This window comes from Anopheles darlingi, chromosome 3 (genome assembly GCF_943734745.1).
Source record: "Anopheles darlingi chromosome 3, idAnoDarlMG_H_01, whole genome shotgun sequence".
NCBI lineage: Eukaryota > Metazoa > Arthropoda > Insecta > Diptera > Culicidae > Anopheles > Anopheles darlingi.
In genome coordinates this window covers 39,608,405-39,628,438 of record NC_064875.1, presented here as the reverse complement: position 1 = coordinate 39,628,438, position 20,034 = coordinate 39,608,405, and the positions used below count along the sequence as shown (strand labels likewise).

Here is a 20,034-nt window from a genome sequence, read left to right as displayed (position 1 = left end):
GCCGGGGTATGTAGGTGCTGAAGTGGGTTTTCAAATTTCGAGGAGGAAAACGAGCTTAACCGGGCATTAAAATGGATCGTGCGAGGGCTGAGACTCGGCTCGGATTTTCCATTTTCTCAGCAGCAGCAGCAGCAGTGGCGCGTTTCCACATAAAGCATCGTGCAAATTAATTCATGCCCCAGGAATCACCGGACCACCACCACCACCAGCACGGACCGGTCCGCAATTAAGCGCAAGAAAGGCAACGGAGGAAAAAAATGGTAATAGATAAAAACGTGCGGAGTGCTGGTGAAGCTGCTAGCCTGGCAGCTCTTCAGATGATGCTGAGCTGCGAGTAAAGTAGGACATAAAGTGGGGTGTGCTCGAAAGGGCACACAGATCCGACTGCTGCTAGCTGGCAGCCATCGCCACTTCGGTTGCAGATCCCTTTTCTACGCTTTAATCGCCCGCGATCTGGTCTCGCGAAACCCGCGGAAAGGGCGCACGATTTGTCGTCTGTCTGTCTGTGGTGGTGGTGATGGTGTATGACTTTTATGCTTAGAAGCAGTCTACATTTTGCTAGAAACGAAGCTTTGAGTGGCTGATCCTGAATGTCGGTGGGGCGACTGTTTCGAGCGAATTATATTCCAAAGGAAAATTTTTAATTTTTACACAAAATATGGAACCAGTTTCTGAGAGAAATGCATGAACACTCGTGTAAAAACTCAAAAGGCTCTAGTTTTTTTGTGCTGCTCGTTCGAGCTAATCCACCATTTGTTTCTAAAAACTAAAGCACTCCACGTAACTCCGTCTATCTCTCGTTGGTCTCGGTAGTGGGTTATGCAAAAACCTTGCTGTTGCTGCTGCTGTTTTTGCTACTGCTACAGCTGCTACTGCTTGACGCCAAGCACTCACCAACGAACCGCCAATCGGACGTAGAATTAATTGAATCATTTGAATTTTAATTTGAATTTCAAATTAATTGAAATTGATTGCTGGCCATTGTGCATCCATCGCCATCGCCATCGTGACGGGCGCTGGTGGTTGCGGTGGCACCGCCCTAGCGTGGGCTAAGCTCTGGCTACAGCTTTGGCTTAGAACTAGACATTGAACGACGGAATGAGAGAGCGAGAAAAGGAAGAGACGGTGCGACAAAGCGTTAGCCAGTGTCGTTAGCAACATGGTGTACAGCAGGTTCATGCATAACTGCATTTAGTGCCGGACCGATTTGATTGTTCGTCGCTGTTAGTTGCCGCTCGTCATTCCCGGAAACGCTGCGCCAGCTAGCTGGCTGGCTGGCGACACTTTTTATATCTAAATCCGTAGCTTTTCCTTTTTTGTACTATATTTGTACCAGGATCAGGCTGGCCACTGTCCCAGATCGTAGGGCTCAAATGTTGCCAATCAAATCGAAATGTTCGCTAGTGCACAGTGCAGGGATAGAGAGAAAAAAGGGGAGCTTGGAACGCTCGCAAGTATATCGGCCAGTGGTAGCTCGCTTCTAGGAGGGAGGGGGATAAACCCCTTTTTTCGCTCTTTTCGCTGCAGAGATTTTTGGCGTAACAAATTCAAACTAATATCATCTGCTTGCAGTCTGCTGGATGGAAAGCAAACGGGCGTAAAAATGGATCATAAAACACGTTTCCTATGCCGGTCGTATGCGTTGGCATGATCGTTGTGATGGTGAAAAAAAAAATGGCGATGGCGATGGGAGCGTGCTTCAGCACCGAAGTATCCTGTTATCCGCTACCGCCCTTTTTTGTGTGTCGGAATGACAGTAAACGGAAGCTAAATTAATAGCATCAGTGGCTTAGGAGAGAGAGAGAGTTTTGGGGGTATTTGTTCGAGATATATTGATTGTTGAAAAGGTTTCAAATCCATCGGATTTTCAAAAAAATGTTCCTGCTCAGTGATGTATGCCTTGATAGAATTGTTCTTAATTAACGGCAATAGCTTCGGAAACTTTAGCGCATTCGTCATTTTTACTCTATTGCTGTTGAAGTATCTTTAATTTAGAGGACATGTGCCGCCTTTAATGGATGATATTGCTTCGTTTCAACCTCATAACAAATCACAAGCACCGTCGTGCCTATAGCAAGCTATCTTTCGAAGTGTTTATGAACGGTTTAAACGACGATTGGTCGAACACCGAATCGACGCGCCCCTAAAGTGAATTACGACCAAAAACCAACAGTGTCGTTGAGCGCCCGAAATTTGCTCTGTTCGGTTCGATTTTCGGCATCATGTCGTATCATCTAATCCTTTTGGCATCGCGGATGGAGATTTAAGACCCTCGACTCTGGGGAACATGTCAACCGACAACCAACGGGCTGGGAAGTCCGCCGCTGGCTGGCTGAAAACACCTCCTCCTACAGCACTTTGATGCTAGCATTGCTTGTTATCGCACCGGACCAATCGAAAGGAGTGCTTTCAACCGTCTCGTCGGTGAGATCGGAATCGAAAGTCGAAGGTTTTTTTTCCTTTTGGGGGAAACTGACGCATCGCATCGCCTATCGGGGTCCCGCGTATGCCGGATCAGTCGATACCGAAGGCGATGATGATACCCCGACCCCGAGAATGTCCCCGCCCGGTGTACGATGATGATGGCGATGATAGTGAGAAGGACTTCCACGGCATGACGGTGATGATCGAAAGTTATTTGTTCTCAGGAGAGATGCTTTTTAAGGCCAAATGTCGTTCCGCTCGTCGTCGTCGTAGATTGTTTTCGGCAAAGGGCGAAAGGGATTGAAGTAGGCGTCGAGAGCGCATACTGACTGCTTTCAGGCCTTCAGGCCTGTGGCTAGACTATCGGGGTACCGGGGTTTCCTGCGGCCGGAAAGGCAAAAAGAACCCGGATCCCGGGGAATGGTGCTCGAGTTCGCGAAGAACAGTGTCGACCGTGTGTCACCGTGACCGGCTGCTGTGCCCGGCTGCGGCGTTTTGTGCTCCAACAAACTTTATTTGCGTGATTATACTCACACAAACACACGTGCACGGTCACACAGATGCGCACACATACACACACACAAATTTGAATAATTGATTATTCATTCTCATGTCCTGGGCTGGCCTGGCCTGGTGGTGGGAGCTTTGGGCCGACGACGGCGTTCGACGTTCGAATGTTCGTTCACGGTTCGAGGCTGTTCACTTCACTGGCCAAGTGTCACGCCACTCGAACCGACAGATAGAGAGAGAGAGAGAGGGAGAGAGGGAGAGAGCCCGAGCGTGAGAGCGAACAAAATTGAATTTTTCCTACGCTTTTCTTCATTGGATCAGAAAGGGGGGATCAGAACAACGGCAAGGAGCAGTGTGAAGTGTTGAAAGATGGCCGGCCATGTCATGCGGAGGAGGTCGAAAATCGAATGATGAGCAACATAGACGCAGCGACCAGCAGCGAACATTGGACCAGATGAGACGAAAATGCCGTACGGCCAGATACCAGAAGGGTATGGAAAAGGGAGAGAGAGGGTTGTTTGCTTGTTGTGCCGTCGGTCACAGTTGTTTACCATATTTTTATTTCCTCCGGTATTTTTTTTTGGCCAGCGAGTTTTTGTTTTTGGCTCATTTCACCAGCTCACCAACCAGCCAGCTAGCCCGCGGCGTGGGGACCGTTTTCTTTACATACTGACCTGCTCCGTCCCGAGACCAGAGGTCGTTCATGTTGCCTACAAAGGCGCCAGCTGGCTGGCTGGCTGGCCTGTGACTGCGTTGTCGAACGGGCATCATGCGGCCAAGATCGGAGCTTTATTTGTATTCCTCTCACGTGACGGTATGCTCACGGAGGGTCTAGGGTCTCTGCGGGCCACGAACACGACTCTCTTCACCTGTTTCTGTTGTCCCTGTCGGGGTTTCCATTTTCCTTTTGTTCTTGGCTGGTTAGATGAGAAATTTAATTATATCAATTTGTCTGGCAAACAATCTCTGAAACTCACTTGTACACATAATTGGTTGTTGTTGTTGTTGTTGTCGTTGTCATTGTTGTTGGTGCCAGTATTCTCTAGTGATTCTAGCGGAAACTCAGTTAAGCTCGAACCGGCACAAGCAATTGCAGCAAACAGCATTATAGCAGCGCAAGAGCTTCATGCACGGGGTATGGAAAGTCAAAGGAAAAGTGGTATCTTTTCCACTTTTCCTTTGCAGCAACTTTCTAGATTAGGATTTCACTATTCGACTCTCTGGAGTTTTCTAGGAAATGCACTTCAAATGTGAACCCACAGGAAGATGCATTTTTCGCTAAATGACAAAATGGCTTCATGGTGACATCTCTGCTCCCGACTCAGTTTGTGAATTGTCGAGGAATCCAAGTAACTTTCGCTCATCAAATTCACGTTAACTTTGACGTCACTCCTAGTAGGCGGCATTACCCTGCGGTCTTCAAATGGAATGTCATTGCATTGTTGCCGGAAAACGCATTCCCTAGTGTGTGTGAGCATGTGTATGTATGACGTGTGTGCGTGTGGATTCTATGCCCACGCACATTGGCGACATCACAACGTCAGTCACAACGTGAGTACTCGCGAGTACATCAAACGAACGGCCTAATGATATGACCTAATGATAATGAGAAACAAACGTCACTTCACACGCACGACAGTCACTTCACTCACTCTCCTCTCTCTCCCTTCTTCCCTACACCCACACGCTTTGAAACAAATTAAAACGGTTGACAGTACACCCAATTCACTAGTACACGCAGCAGCAGCAGCACTGCGCATTCGGTGATGGATGGATGGTGCCGAACGATCAAAGCAACCGTCGGCGCGTCAAACTGGCGGGAAAACCGGATGAATAATTGATGCGAGTGCCGAAAAGCCCCAGCCATCACTGGGGCTGATGGTGCACCCCCCCAAAATGGAGTGTTGTATGACAGACGAGCAGGGACGAGAGAGTCTCGACTTCTCGACTTCACAACTTCGACGACGCTGTAATCAGACCGCGGAAAATATCATGAAGCACCGCCGCCCGAGAGGATGTCTCCGTGTGTCTTTGTGTGCGGGGCGCTTCCCTTGGCTTGGCTTTGCTGCAATGTGGCGCCTGAAGACTGGTGACGAGACGCTGATTAATGGCTGTCAACTGACTGAAGCCTCTGCCTGTCTGACGAAGGAGGAGGAGGAGGAGGAAGAGGAGGAGCACGAACTGTCGCTTGTTGGCGACGAACATTGACACCCAAAGGCGCCCCAGTTCTGTGTTCATGTGCCGGGGGCTTTCTTACCACACAGCGTTACGTTTTAACAACAGCCTTTGCTTGTGGCAACTCACTGTGTCCCTTTCGGGGGTTGGCCAATTAACGCGTGTCTGATTAGCGTGGCCGAATCGCCGAACAATACACCATTCGCCATTAGCGGGGGCATTTCGAGCCTTTTCAGACACGCTACTTCCTGTGTCGCATAAGTGTCCTCTTTCTTGGGGGCGTGAATGAACATCAAATCTTCCATCGCTAGCAATTTACAGTGCTTGGCATGAATGTGTGTTTAGCAGTTTCTAGGTTTTAATTGTTGTCTTCCCTTCATTTTCTCTACTAATTACATCTATTTAACTGACTTAAAAAAGTTGTTAAAAATTTTTTCACTAAATTAATCCTTCGCAAAAAGGCTACAAGCTTGACGAAAGTAAATCAATCAAAAACTGAACATAACGAATCCTCTGCTAGTGTGTTAGTCACGTGTTGACGCATTTTCTAGCGAAGAAGCGAACTGTGGCCCAGCGCAGCATCAGTGGATGATTTTAATTAGCACAATAAAAGTCATTAGGCCCATATTCCAGCGTCCGGGAAACACCAGGCACACCATTCATCGTGCGTGCGTATGCGTGCAGCAACTAGGCATTCTCTCTCTGTCTCTCTCTGTCGGTGGATTGAACAGGGTGTGTGCCCTTGTGAATGGGACAAAATTAGTGTCACCAACGGAAAGCGGCAACTTAATGGTGTGATGAGCGTGATGACAAGCCTCGCGGGCTGTCGGCGAGCGTGGTCGAGAGTGTGGTACTTTGGGATATGAGTCCTTTGTCCTGCCTATATGGTTGAGGAATGTACCTCCATTCCTATTCCTATTTAGTGTTCTTTAATGCGTTCTTTAATACTTAAATACTAGCTTTAACTTTTTCCATCGCTTACTCATAACATTTTTTTATATTTTCTTTTAGATTTTTTTTCAGAATCAACAAAAATCCTCTGCACCATCACCACCCCCCCGTGAATGGTATCGAGAAAAAAACAGCAAAATCGGGATAAATGTTTGATGAAAGCGCATCGTAGCGTGTTGGCATTCGATATGGTTGCCCGCGACGGCGCCGCACATTGCGCTCACGCATCAAATACTCGTAACGCTCGATCGCACCTCCGCCTTCGCATCTGATGCCTGTCGGTGTGTAGCTGCTGTTGGTTGGCCGCGGCCTGTCTCGACGGGCGGGAAAAATTAATTTCGAACCATCATCATTTTCACTCCAGTGAACTCCAGCGAACGCACCGAGCCCCGTGCTACCGCGTGCTGAATAACGATGTTTGAACGGGTGACCAAGACACACAGCTTCGTTGTCGGAGGCAGTAATACCAGTACTAGCAGCAGCAGCACCAGCTCCAGCATCCGACGTCGCTTTTGGCACGGAAACGTGCCGCAGTGCTAGTGTAGCAGTGCAGCAGCAGCAGCAGCAGCAGCAGTGTGTGTTTGCGAAAGAGAGGGCAAAGTTGCAACAAAGTGTTAACATTGAGCAGGAAAAAGGCAGCAAGCAAGAAGTAAAAGAAGACGGGAAGACGGGATCTTCCATCTCGCCGTGCATTGAGCGCTCCGCAGAGAAAGAAAACGCATTACACCCCAAACGGTGGTGGTAGATGCCGAACGAGACCCCCATTGGTCACGAAGGAGTGAAGTGAGAGGAAAAAAGTAATTCAAAGACGATTGCATTTCACCACCAACACTACGCGCCACTAACACCGCCACCGCAGTTCCTCGTCTCGCCAGGCCTGGCAGGAGTAAAAATATTAATTTCACAACGCCCGCCCGGGCGCTCATCGCGAATACAGTTCACGTTCTAACCGTTACAGCACCGGGTGTTAGAAGGGGACAAGAAGAGGTGAAAGCCCCACCAACCAACCCACTCGCTGGTACTGACGGGTTCGCGGATAAATTGAAATTGAACGCACGGCGCGTTTCGTGATGCAGTGATGCAGATGGCGCCATCGGTTGGCTAGTGATGCGATAGTGTTTTTGTGGGGGTTAGCGGGGGGATTCAACAGCATCTGTGCGTCGACGTCGGGATAGATAGATTGCTGCAGAGACCTACTACGAACGAACGCGTAACGTTTGCCGCAACTTTCGAAACATTCGTTCGCTAGCAAACGGAAGTGGAAGGCCGTGCAGGTGAGATAGTGAAGTGTATGTGTGTGTGTGAAACCCGTCGAGTTTGAGTTTTGAAGTAAAAAGGAAAAACCGCCAAAAAGTATCTGGTGGTCGACGGAAACCGTAACAGCAGGAGCAGCAGCAGAACGGTGCAGTGGAGTGAATGCCTCGAATGCCAAGTTGGACGGAATCGGCGATAATGATGTTGGAGCTCAAATTGATTCTTCTCTGCCTGCCATCCATACTGCTCGCCACCACGCTGGATACAGGTGAGTGAATTTATGAATTGCGCGCCTCGCAGAATCGCGTTCTGCGAGCAGACAAACACCCAGCGAGATAAAAGTAGCACCACCATGATATTCTCATCTTTAGACGGTCGAGTGTTGCATTATTGTTTGATAATGCCTCTATCATTTGAAACATTATCTACAACAAAATTCATAGTTAATTCAATTTAGGGTCCAATTTCTTTGTAAAAAAAAAATTAAACCCTTTTTTTAAGGGTATAAGACATTAAGGCTATCATAAACCCACCATGGCTTCCAGTTAGAATTTGCCTGGATCAATCTTTTTATTGTTCTCAACTAAACACTTTAACGTATTTATCAATAATTACCATTCAAATGTGTGCACGATCCGATTAAGTTCGTCATAATTTGTATAACTACTGACCGATTGAGCATTGTTTCCTCGGAAAAGCATCGGGTTTGTTGCTAATATTTTTTATAATTCACTTTCTAGTCAAGGTATATTTGACCTTGCGTACTAGTTAAGATGAATATTGTGTACTAGTTACGTTGTTCTTTCTTAGTATTTAAAACTTTTCATATTTTTGCTGAAAATAGTTTCAATAACCATATCTTTAAGGTAGTGTGATATTGTTCATGATCGAGTTGGTGTAAGGTTGGTACAGTCTACAAAATAAGAACAATCAGACTCCAATGCATTCATTCCGAATGCCATTTTTTAAGTGGTTGTGGATATTGGCATTTGAACGCATTAGCTTTTATCCAAATCTTTCGTTTGAAAGGCCTGGTGAATGCTAAAATCTAATTTCAATAATTTCATTGCTATCAAGCTGCTTTAAGCATTTTTCATTTGTAAACTGTTCATGGCGTCTCGAACGTACTTTCTGCGAGCTGTTGAGAATGAACAGCAATAATGTCTTATAAATAATAGAGACACCTCTTAGTAGGTTCCTGGTATTTCTATTTTGCATTTGGCTTTCATTTTTTCTTTCATGTAACACAAGCGTGAAACTTCTAAAGAAAAGAATTTTACTTTTCAAAATCAAAAACTATTTAAGGATTTTTCGGCATAGTGCTGCTATTTCTATTGCACTCAGTGTGTGGCTGCGCGGTGCACGATTTTGCACACATGCCAAACGAGCTCTACGCGCCAGCAACGATATTTGATTGAAAGGCAGCCAAATTGGTTTTTGGTTGTGAGCACATGAGTGCATGATTTTCATGATAAAAAAATCTCCCTAGCATTAAACATATTTCGATCCCAACCACGCAGTGCCGCTGAAGTGCGATTTACAGCAAACCAAAGTACCGTAAGAAAGGCACGAGGGATGAAGGAAGCGAAAAGTGTATTTCCTCACCAGCAAAGAGCAAACAATAAAAGTGACGGAAAACAATCCCGGGTGCCCGGGTGCCCGGTTGTCAGCTCAGCAGCACTGGCAAGTCCGGCTCCGAAAGCTCGTTCGTAATACGCGCTACGTGACTTACCGCTCTGGCGCAGCTTGTGCCGGTGGCCGGCCGGCCGGTCGGCGGGGTTCATAAGCACTCCACTTTCTCCCTGATAAAGTACCGTGGGTGTGGGCGTTCTCGGGGGCGGTTCATTTTTTATCTTCCCTCCGACCGAGGATTTGGATTCGCGAAACGGAAAAGCTCGAAAAGCGGCAAAAACACGCACCGCATCCGAGCAGCAGCAGCAGCCGGTGAGCACAGCGTCAAGTGGCGAGATACATAATCACTTCAATTAGCCGCCCGAAAATACGATCCGGACACACACACACACACAGCCGAATGGCATTCCGTGACCGTGTGTCCGTGACAAAAAAAAAAAAAAACAAGCCGGAGCAGGAGGACGATCGCCGTGACCACGACATGCCCGTAAATCCGCTCCGGATGTCTCGGACAGCTCGGACAGGCGAACAGCGAACGAAGCCGGTCCTCGATCCGGTCCCGGTCCACCAGCACCAGCGGCAAAGAAGAGTTTGCGAGCTTGTTTTTCTTTTTTCCGCCCTCTCTCGCTGCTCCGTTTTCCTCTTTCTATCAGGAATGTCATGGCATTCGTCTCCCTTTCCTTCCTTCTTTCTCCCGGTGGAGAGCCTCTTCGTGAAGGTTTTTCTCGAAGCACCGGAACCACCACGCCACTCGGCCACGTTCTCCCCGCCGTACAGTTTTCGGCAATCGGCCATCGGAGCGCAAGATCGTGCCGGAACAATATTTTACATCAAGATTAATTGCTCCGACAGGGCGGAAAAATGCGAAACGCGGCACCAAAGCTCCGGAGATCCCGGGTCCAAAGGACCGCCCCGGGGGGCAGTGGAGAGTCTTGTAAAGGACATATAAGCAACGGATAGGTGGAGTGGTACAGTAAATGTGCACCCAACGCAACGCAAGGTCAACTCGCGGAAGAGATAAATGGTGTGTACCGGGAGCTGGAGGCCAACGGCAACGGCACTGGCAAGGGCGGAAGTGCCGGCAAAATATTTCCGTCATGCCACCCCGCGTCCTGGTCAGGGCCGTAGAACGCAATCATGCGAGAAGCTAGCCAGAGCAGTGGGAGTACGTATGGACACGAACAGCGGGCGTAGCACCACCGAGCTCGAGCTCGAGTCCATTAGTCATTCGATAGGTTCGATGGTTCGGTTCCGTTCCGTGGCTTCCTCCGGTGTTGTCCGGTGCCATGCAGTTTTCTCCACCGGATACTCGACCACCATTGGCATGCTAGCGCGTGCACACACACACAGACACAGACACACGGACAGCATATTATCGGGACGGAAATCGATCGAAACGGATCGTATCGTGAGCATCGCGTGACGATGAATCTCCCTTCTCCGGGACATCCGAATCGTTCTTCATTTTTATAAGCCAACCGCCACCCGCCACAGGAGGCGCACTTACATGCTCACACACACACACGGGCACACAGACAGACACACGGAAGGCGGGAAAGGAAGGGCGCTGGGATGAGGCTGTTGGCCGTTCGCTGCTCGTGCTGTATCAATTTTGAAATCTCCTTTTAAAGCAAAGTCACGTCCTGGCAGATAGCGTGACTCGTGCTTCCGTCAAGAGTGGGCTGGTGGTGGTGGTGGTGGTGGTGGTGACCGGCTAGCATGCTGTCCGTCGTCCCAACGGAGCGAGCAGCGAGATTATGATGCGGCAGTGGCGGTGGAACCGTCGGTTCGGTTCAACGAATGAATTTTATGCTGCGCCACGCGATGCCCAAACGAAAGCGCTCTCTGTCTCTCTCTCTCTTTCTCTCTGGCGTGTGCTGCCGCTTGAGCCACTGCGGACTCGCCGGTCTTTGGAAATTGGGGAATTTATAAATCTCTATCGAACCAAGGACGGCGTTGAGGACGACGATGAGGACGACTGTGCATGATATGAATATTTGCTTTGAAGATAATCTGCCACAGGTTTCCTGTCTCTTGTTCCGTTGTCGACCCCGGGTCGGCTGGTTGGCCAGAAATTCCCGGTACCCCGGGAGGGAGGGAGCGAGGGTTGTTGTGTTGTGTGTCTCGGTGGTCCACACGTGATAGCGGCGGCGGATTGCGAGCATGGTGCCGGTTGCCAGTGGTTTGTGTTGTGGAGTTGAAACTAATTTAAGATTTGCTGCAATGATAGCCGAGAGAAGCCGGGCCCGGGACTGTACTGTGTTTGTACATTCCTGGAAGGGAGTCCCCCCCCGGTCTGGGTGAACCGGAAGCGGCGACCAGGCACTTCAGACGCTTTCAGAATTTACATAATTAAAGCTGGAATCCTTATCTGGTCAACGGTGGGACGGGGAAACCGTAAAACGTGCATTCGGATTAGCATTCGAGATCTTTTTTTTTGTTTGAGCTTTGGGCTGTGTAAGGATCAGGATCTTGATGTTTGCGGGTTCGTTATCTAACGAGACAGTAGGATGTTGATGCTCTAATTGATTGCAAGTGAACAAACAGTTTCTCAACCGCTAATCATTTAAAGATAACATTTTGCTGCTAAACGTGTTACTCTATCTAGTTCATAAACGAGTAACTTAGACGTGCAAAATACGGTAGAATATGCGCTTTTTGTTTTGGAAACAAATCGACAATATTCTCGTAATTTCAGATGAAAGCACATAACAGCATACTTTCACCAGCAATTTGTTCATAAGTGATTTTAAAATAAGGAGATTCTATTTGTAGCCGTAATCATTGATACCCCAAAGGCCTATTATGTATTGTTGTATCCTGTATTCTAGCAACAATCGAGAGTCTATTTGACCATCTGATCGTTCGGCGAAAAAGTTAAATCTCATCAGCAGGTATACCTTACCGTATAACTATTGAATTCTACCAAACAAACGCTGAGTTTTTGCCATCAAGCAACACCCTAGTTGTGCGAGTCGTAAAGAACAAGCCCGTTGTAACAATGTTTTGATGGAGGTTGTATTGTTCATTATGATATCTAGTGTATTCCTACTGACCTCCGATTTCTCTGTTATGCACTGTCAATTCATGTTCTTTCGTGACTGACAACCTCAAATATCGATAGATAAGAAAAGTAAAGTGGCTAGAAAACAAATTATAAAAACTTGATGGGCTGCATTGTTAAGCATGTTTGCTTCCAAAAGAATTGAAATTTTGCATGTAAATTTGTTGGTATTTTGTTGGTAAAGCAGAATGTGTGTCATTCTAAGGCCTAACAGAAGAGGACCGAGAATGATGCATCGAACCTTGGAACGATGTGGCGGTGACTTTACCTAATTTTTCTCGACAATATTTGCCTTCCAAGCTAGTTGCAGAGATGTGAAGCTATTACAACTTTGACTGATTTTGTCATCAGATTACCATGCTGAATTCGGTCAAAAATAAATTTAGAGAATAACAATTAAAGTTTTAAAGGACGAATTCGTAATGTCTGGTTAGAGGAGCTACATCACAATTTCCGTAAGTCAATCGCAGTCAAAGTAAACTTATTGTCTAAACATGTGTTGAAACACATAAAAAAAACTAAAAGTTAAGCTTGGAATGGCATGAACAAAATCATAGCAGTTGCAGTAGTTGATCAACTGTGATATCGTTGACTCGGTTATGTTCATAGGACCGTGATGTATAGTTCATATTTAATTTATTCCTGAAATGGCCAGAAATGGCAAGTAATAAACCTTCATAGGAAAAGCATAGTTTAGGAATTTATGCCATATTTGTGAAGCAAACATGTTTTATCGTGTGTAATATTAAGAGAGTATTTTGAAGATTATCCAAGATCATGTAAAGTCTCTTGTCCTAACGGCATGGATGGAAGCGTTGCGCCTATGGAAGAAATGTTTCATTTGATGCCTGTAGCAACTTGAACATTAGTTAGATTCCGAAAAGCTGCCTACAAGTAACATTTCCAAAAACTCACTTCCTGCATATTGGATGCCATAATGGAGCAACGGAATCAAATTTCCTTCTCACTCACGGCACATGAAGGATCATGCGAGCAGGAAGCACAATTATGTTGATTCGCCGCCAAATTCCATTAATCGGCCGAGTAACGGGCGCTGCGAAAGCGAAGATCAATCAACCATGGTGCCCGGATGTGCGGAGTATAATATCAGCCCTAAGCTCATTACAATTCCCTCGCTCTCTCGCGCTCTCTCTCTCTCATAAGCTCATAATTGCACCAGTAACGACGACGACGACGAGGATGACGACCATCAAAGTGCAGGATTTTAAAAGCCAATAAGAACGCAGCAAAAGCTGAAAATCTCAGCCGAGGAAGGCCAGCTGTCTCAGTTCCGGTAGCTTTTCACTCCGGACCTGGCATCTCGTGTACTTGGTGTCCTGCCGTTTGTACTGGCGAGATGCAAATTAGTGTTGACAATTTATTTAACTTTCACCAACAACATTCCGGAACACATTTGTCGAGGGTTGCGACTGACGGATGGTGGATTATGCGGACCCATCTCTGCCAGCCAGCATCTCCTCCATCTTGCGCCTTTGAGCTTTGTGCGCTGCGACAGGACAGAGGGGAACAATGGTTCACCATTTTCACCAGCACTTCGGAAAGCTGCCGAATGCTGAATAAAACAGTGACCCGACGACAGTGCGCAGCAGATGCCGAGCGCAGAGCATCTCAGTGAGGCGCTGAATCGATACGGCGGAATGTGAAAGGCATGGCATGAGCATTGGGACCTCGACTGGGTCTTAACCCTCCTGGAGGTTGGGGGACCCTTCTCACGCAAGGCACTTGAGCCTTTGCGTCGGTAATCACATTCCTGCCACATCGCCGTCCGATGGATTTCAATGCGACGCACTCGCGGTAAGCATAAATTAACATAATTTTATCATAATCAATGGCAAAGAAATGCGCCCTGCGCCAGTCGTGTGCCAGTCAGCCGTGAGCCAAGGCCGAGCAGAGGCCGTAGCCACCACGCAGTTCACTCGTTCACAGTAATAAGCCAGAGCCAGTGTTCACTTTGGCCAAACGAACAAACTCTCATACACACAGTCGGGCGTGGGCCTAGGGACTACAACAAAACATGCTGCAATTCGTCGACCAGTACGGACAGTGAGAGAAAACAAGCGTGAGAACAAGCGCAACATGGCGACAAACCTGGTGGTGGTGGGCAGAAAACAACATATTTATGAACAGCCAGCCCCAGTATGGCACCACCGGAACCGGAGCGTGCACACCGTCGGTTTTTAGGAATGCAAAGCGCTGCTCGATCGTCGGTTCCACCGCACCGAGCTTGAACACAATATAGTCATGTCCCCCTGGTTAGGGCGTGAAGCGAATGGTCACCAATTCCCTTTTTTTTGGCATACATTTTGGTACATGAAATGATTTTGCCATTTCGAACACTACGATGTCGAACAATTGCCGTAACGTTACAACCATCAGAAAACTTTGGTCCATCAGATCGCAAATCACAATCAACACACAAACTCACACACACATACTTTCGTCAGGATTATGTTCATGCCACATTTGGTGCGCGCATTACGGTGCTTGCAATTGAATTCATCATGGCCGATCACCAGCTTCCCCCGTTCTTGGTTGGTATTTTGGGGACTGGCACTCGGCATAAGACCAACCAACCGATACAGCAGCAACGCACAACAGAGAAGTCTCTACAAGCAACACACTCACGGTTGCTATCGGTGCGTTCGATCGCTGACGGTGGCTGACACGACACGACCAAGAGGCCTGATTGCAGTTTGATTGAATCTCGTTCGGAAATTCATACTTACTCCCTTTTTCTGGCAATGTGCCGTTTCCGGAACCAACCACCAAACCTGGTGCCATCGTGAGGAAGCTTTTCTTCTTATGCGGAATGTCAAATTGAAAGCATTGCTTCCGAACGCACCCACGTGACAGCCACGCCATACCACCGCGTGCCCGGAACGGTCGGAATTCCCGGGTTGGTTTCGGTTTTCCCAGAATGCCTGAGAGCGCTCCAGAGAGTCTACAGTCGAGGGCGAGCGTTTTCCTCAACGACGACGGTGACGGTGACGGTGAGTGTGTGAGTGCGCGTCTCACGGATTCGGTTTTTGGCGTTGACGTGAAAATTGCTATCGGCGCGAATCGATGAAAAGTAAACGTTCGTACGTCACACGCCATTGCCGTGGCCCGGATACGGAGTGAGCGCTCTCGAGAGGCAGCGCAGTAGCTGAAGTGGAAGTTGAATTGAAATTTAAATTTCGCGTGAAATTATTTTCCTTTGCGCGAGGCGTGTACAAAGCGCAGAAGGGAGGGAAAGATTGGGATGTGCCCAGGGATTGAAGTGATCGGTGGTCCGTGGATCCGTGGAGTGGTGAGTGGTTTCAGAAAGCTGCTTCTTCGCTAAGACGCGTGGAGTGTCATGCGGAGCACGACAGATGCTTGAGTGGGTGCGAAGCCATTACCGTCGGTCTAAATGTGTCTCGCGTCGTCCCACTTTCGTCATATACTTGACTTTGACGGTCGTTAGATTTGTGTGTTGGTCAAAGGACTCATTGTGTGTAGTAGGTTGTTTCTACACAAGCAGAACATTTTTGGCTGCGATAACGAAATTTTTGTATCGCAACGAAACATCCAAACATTAAAAATATTGGTGTAAGTAAGTAGTAGTAAGTAAGTTGATATTAAACATTCTATGTTTTACAAAGTTGGGATAATGTAGTGAGATCGGCACGTTCCCCTTTCAACACGGTATTTATTATGTTTGATTGTGATTACAACGTTTTACAATGCTTAGTTTATATTTTGCTACGGGAACAAAATTACAAATCACGCTGATTGATGACTTTTTTATATAAAAAAATTAAAAACTACCCCCCCCCCCCCCTTGTCCTTTACAAACAAATGTTATCCTAACTAAAATTAATACTAACTAATATGGTACCCTCCGTTCTGTCATGTGATTAACTCACGCGCTATCTGGTGAATACTGGTAGTACACCTAGACTTCTAGTTGATATTAACACTCGAAATATATGAAGTAATTTTGTTGATACCTGCTCTCACATGCTTGTCTTCTGTTCTGTGCCATGGTGGGAGGTTCAGTATAATTTTTAGGAACGTGTTCTTAAATACTTGCACTTACTTGCACATGCATACCCCACTGACGGAGCATATGTAAGCGCAGGGCGCACTATCGTTTAAATAAATTTATAATTTATTGTTAACGTTTAACTCAGATTTCCTGATAATTAGTTCGTAAAGTGTCTTTGGCATTTTTTCGCTTTTGAATATTCCTTCTTCTATGTGGTTTCTAAACGTTAATCTGCAATCTATTGTTATTTCTAAATACTTGTATTGTGCCAGGGAATTTCTACGTCTCCTTTACGTTCTAACACTCATATTAGATACAGTCCGTTTCATAATGATAGCCTCACCCTATTTTATCGATTTCGCGCTCAAATAAGGCGTCCCAAAAATAATTTAAATGACTGTATATTCTTCTTTTATCTCTAGAAAACGTATGCAATTTGAATTTTAAAAATATCTCAAAAATTGTGAATGAGAGAGCCAAAAAACCAAAAATGAGGTGTTTCATAATGATAGCCTCACTAAGGATTTTAAATATAAATCTGCATATTTTTGCAAATCCCATCCAAAATCCAAGATGTTTTAGTAATCAGTGCTTCTTCTGTTATCGTTTCATCCCAGAAAGATGAGTTTCGGTTCACTTTTTGGTATTTTTGTCAGGTTTTTCTTAGATAGAAACCTCTGTGCATAGCTTATGGACTCTATAAGCGTCTGTATGATCCCAAGATGGTTCAATCTGGTGAATTGTAGTGATATTAACAAGTCTAGACCTTTATTATATGATATTAAGCTCAAATAGAGTGCTAGAAGGTTGTTAGGTTGATCTACAATCGGTCAAACCACGCCTTGTTTGGATTCCTTTCGTAGGCCATCGCGGTTTTTTAATTAGAAATCGCCGAAAAAACGTTGCAATTCTCCAATTAACAGTTCAAATTGTTGATCAAGGATGATATCTTACACTATTATATTCAGATTTGAAGGAATCACCAGTTTTGAAGGAATCATCGTAGGATCGCTACAGAATACTTGCGATATTACATGCAAAAAACCGTTAAAATTTCAACTGAAGGTAAATCATGTAATCCGCTTGAAATTTTACCGGAAATGAAATAAAACACTTGAAACATCAAGGATAATGATGTTTCATCACTCTTGAGACTTTCTAAATTGATACGGAACCAAAAACATACGAAAAAATTGAACATCATAACTTTGACTGTTACAATCGTTCCTTCGCGTTATCAGTTGTGGTGGTAAAGCAGGTCCGACAATTTTAGTTACAATTTTGATCAAGCAGTTTTGTTTCCAATAGTCTTTCCATAATGTTAGAAGTGTGATGAAATTTTTTTTTTGATAAAAATCAAGCACAAATCGTTCTAAAAGTGCGAGTAATCGTATATTTAGCTTGAAACAGTCCGCAATTTTTACTTATTATTCCTTGAGAACTATGCTTGTAGGCTTCCACAAGGCTTCAAAATCCTGTTTTCTTCGGGTTCTATCAAGTAGTTATTGACATCCATCGTTAATATAAGTTGCAGGCCTGCTATCATACGGTTAAACTTCTCTGTACCATACCATGCACCATTTTGCACAATTCTGCACTCATGTAACAGTACTGCACGTCCAATAACCACAAACTATCAATAATAAACTTTGGTTTATTGGTTAGTTGATGTATCCTTTTAGTAGAGCAATTTATCATTTGGTTTTCCGTTAGTAAAAATTAAATATGTCCTAGTAAGGCTATCATTATGAAACACCTCATTTTTGGTTTTTTGGCTCTCTCATCCACAATTTTTGAGATATTTTTAAAATTCAAATTGCATACGTTTTCTAGAGATAAAAGGAGAATATACAGTCATTTAAATTATTTTTGGGACGCCTTATTTGAGCGCGAAATCGATAAAATAGGGTGAGGCTATCATTATGAAACGGAGTGTAGTCGACGGATGCTGGTGCGTCGCGTGAAAAATATATCTGCGGATTTGTCGTTATTAATTTTCATTTTCCAGTCTTTACAGTATCTGTTATAAATATTATCGTGTCGAGGCCACTTGTTATAGCGAAATGGAAATATTTCTGTGTAGCTCTGTTACGCAAAAAAAAACATAACGTCAAACACAAAAGTACACATTATTTTATGTGTACATTGTAAAAACCGTTGCGTTACTCCTGTCACAATCAGCCGCTGTCGCCGTACAAAAAATGGGGGCTCTTTGTATTCGTTATCGCAACGCAAACTGTCTGCATGTGTAGAAACAACCTTATGCCTCCACATTATATCGATTGATTACATTAATTTTAATCACATTCACCGTTCACGTGTAAAGATGTCAACGTTTATGTCCACATCTCTCACTCTCCCTCACTCTCTCTTTCTCTCCCACGACTATCAAACTAGCGTATTTAGTGTTCAATTGATTATACCATTAATTAGCGAAAGTAAATCCTGATCCCGGTGCCGGTGCAACCCGGTATGCGTTGCGTTGCGTTGTGTAAATCGCATGACTTCGCAATAAACCCCGGTCAGCAAATAGAGATAGACGGACCGAATAGAAAGAGAGAGAGAGAGAGAGAGAGAGAGAGAGATAGAGAGAGAGAGAGAGAGAGAGAGAGAGAGAGAGAGAGCGGAAAGTCGTGTCAAATTAACATTTCGATAAAGTGCCTCCTCTTCCTCGGCAGCATCCACCATCATAGCATAGCATCGCCATAGAATCGGCAACGGGTATCACGCACGTCGTTCGCTAGCTACTTAAAATGGGCGACCGATTGCGGTCGTGTTCTGCTATACAGCCTCCATGCGCTGGCGTGTGTGTGTGAGTACCCCTAGCATCGCTGGCAAGCTTCGCTATTTATCACATAGCCAAAGCAGCGGCAGGCAACCCCTTGCACGCCATATAATTTATGTCGATAGCTATCGATCAGCGGTCCAGCAGCAGCAGCAGACGACGTCGCTCTTTGGTGTTTGGCGCTGATCGCACCAATCTTCTCGCGCTTTATCTTCGACAGCCGCCCGGTGCTATTGTGAATGTGTGATAGCCCCTTTTGCCCGTCAGTTAGTGCTGGTGACGAGGGCCTGCCTGCCTGCGTTCCAAAATGGCGTCACTTCTGTCTCAGATTTTCGTCGAACGTCAAACAGAGGCACCACCGGGTGGGAATCGGGTTCGGAGGCCAGATTTATGGTTCCACGAAGCGACACGGCACGCCGCCACCATCGCTGGTGATTGGTATCGAAAATTTCAAAAACTTGCACAACCAAGATTTATTGACCGTTTAGTCGTCGCCCGACTACTTATTGTCCCCTCGACCAGGGAAGCGTATCGGTGTTGGGGGATTGATTCTGTTGGTCGTTACATGGAGGCACGGGCTGGGAGTGGAACATATTGAAACTGAATCAGGTATCGGAGGTGTCTTTCGTCTTATCGGTGGCTGCGCTGAGGTACCGATTCATTCATAACACCAGATGCTGCCACTGCCATTGTGGTTGGTTCGGTTTGATGGATGTGGCGTTGAACTTGATATCTTACTTTGCACTCCCATCAGGAATTCATTGCTATGCGAAACGGTTTGGGGTGACAAATTTGTCCATGGAGGTGTTTTACTTCTTTACCGTTTTGGCCATTGTATTGAAAGTATTGTTACGAAGCCTCCACTGTTAGAGAGAGAGAGGAAGGGAGATAGCGATCGAGTCAAATCCTGTCATGTTAATCAATATGAATCTCCAAATGTGTTACAATACGACTGGAGCGGTTCTATTAATGGCTTTTTTTCATTTGCTGTAATCCTTAGGAGGTTTGTGGAGAGAAAAAATGGCTATTCATGCAGAGCAAACAATAATTAACAATTTTATGTTTACGGCATTTGGAATTTCTTGGAAAGCCATGGTGAAAAGTGCACTTTTGTTCTTATTGTGGGGAACTAAAAGCGCTACCTCTTAATACAACCTGCAATTGCATCTCCATCGTCTTGGCAACAAAAGAGCTTGATTGACAACGCTT

General features: G+C 45.8%; 1 protein-coding gene across 5 annotated transcripts in view; it reads left to right on the top strand.

Moving 5' to 3' along the window:
- The window catches only part of LOC125957719 (zwei Ig domain protein zig-8), a 205,896-nt gene that overhangs the window by 53,806 nt on the left and 132,056 nt on the right, over positions 1–20,034 (top strand). For 2 of the 5 annotated variants that reach the window (XM_049690603.1, XM_049690604.1), the window contains exon 3: positions 6,121–7,582. In XM_049690603.1, coding sequence (XP_049546560.1) covers positions 7,477–7,582 — 106 coding nt within the window. In that variant the 5' untranslated portion in view covers positions 6,121–7,476. The remainder of the gene's footprint in view (positions 1–6,120; positions 7,583–20,034) is intronic. The other 3 variants (XM_049690606.1, XM_049690607.1, XM_049690605.1) reach the window with 2 other exon arrangements.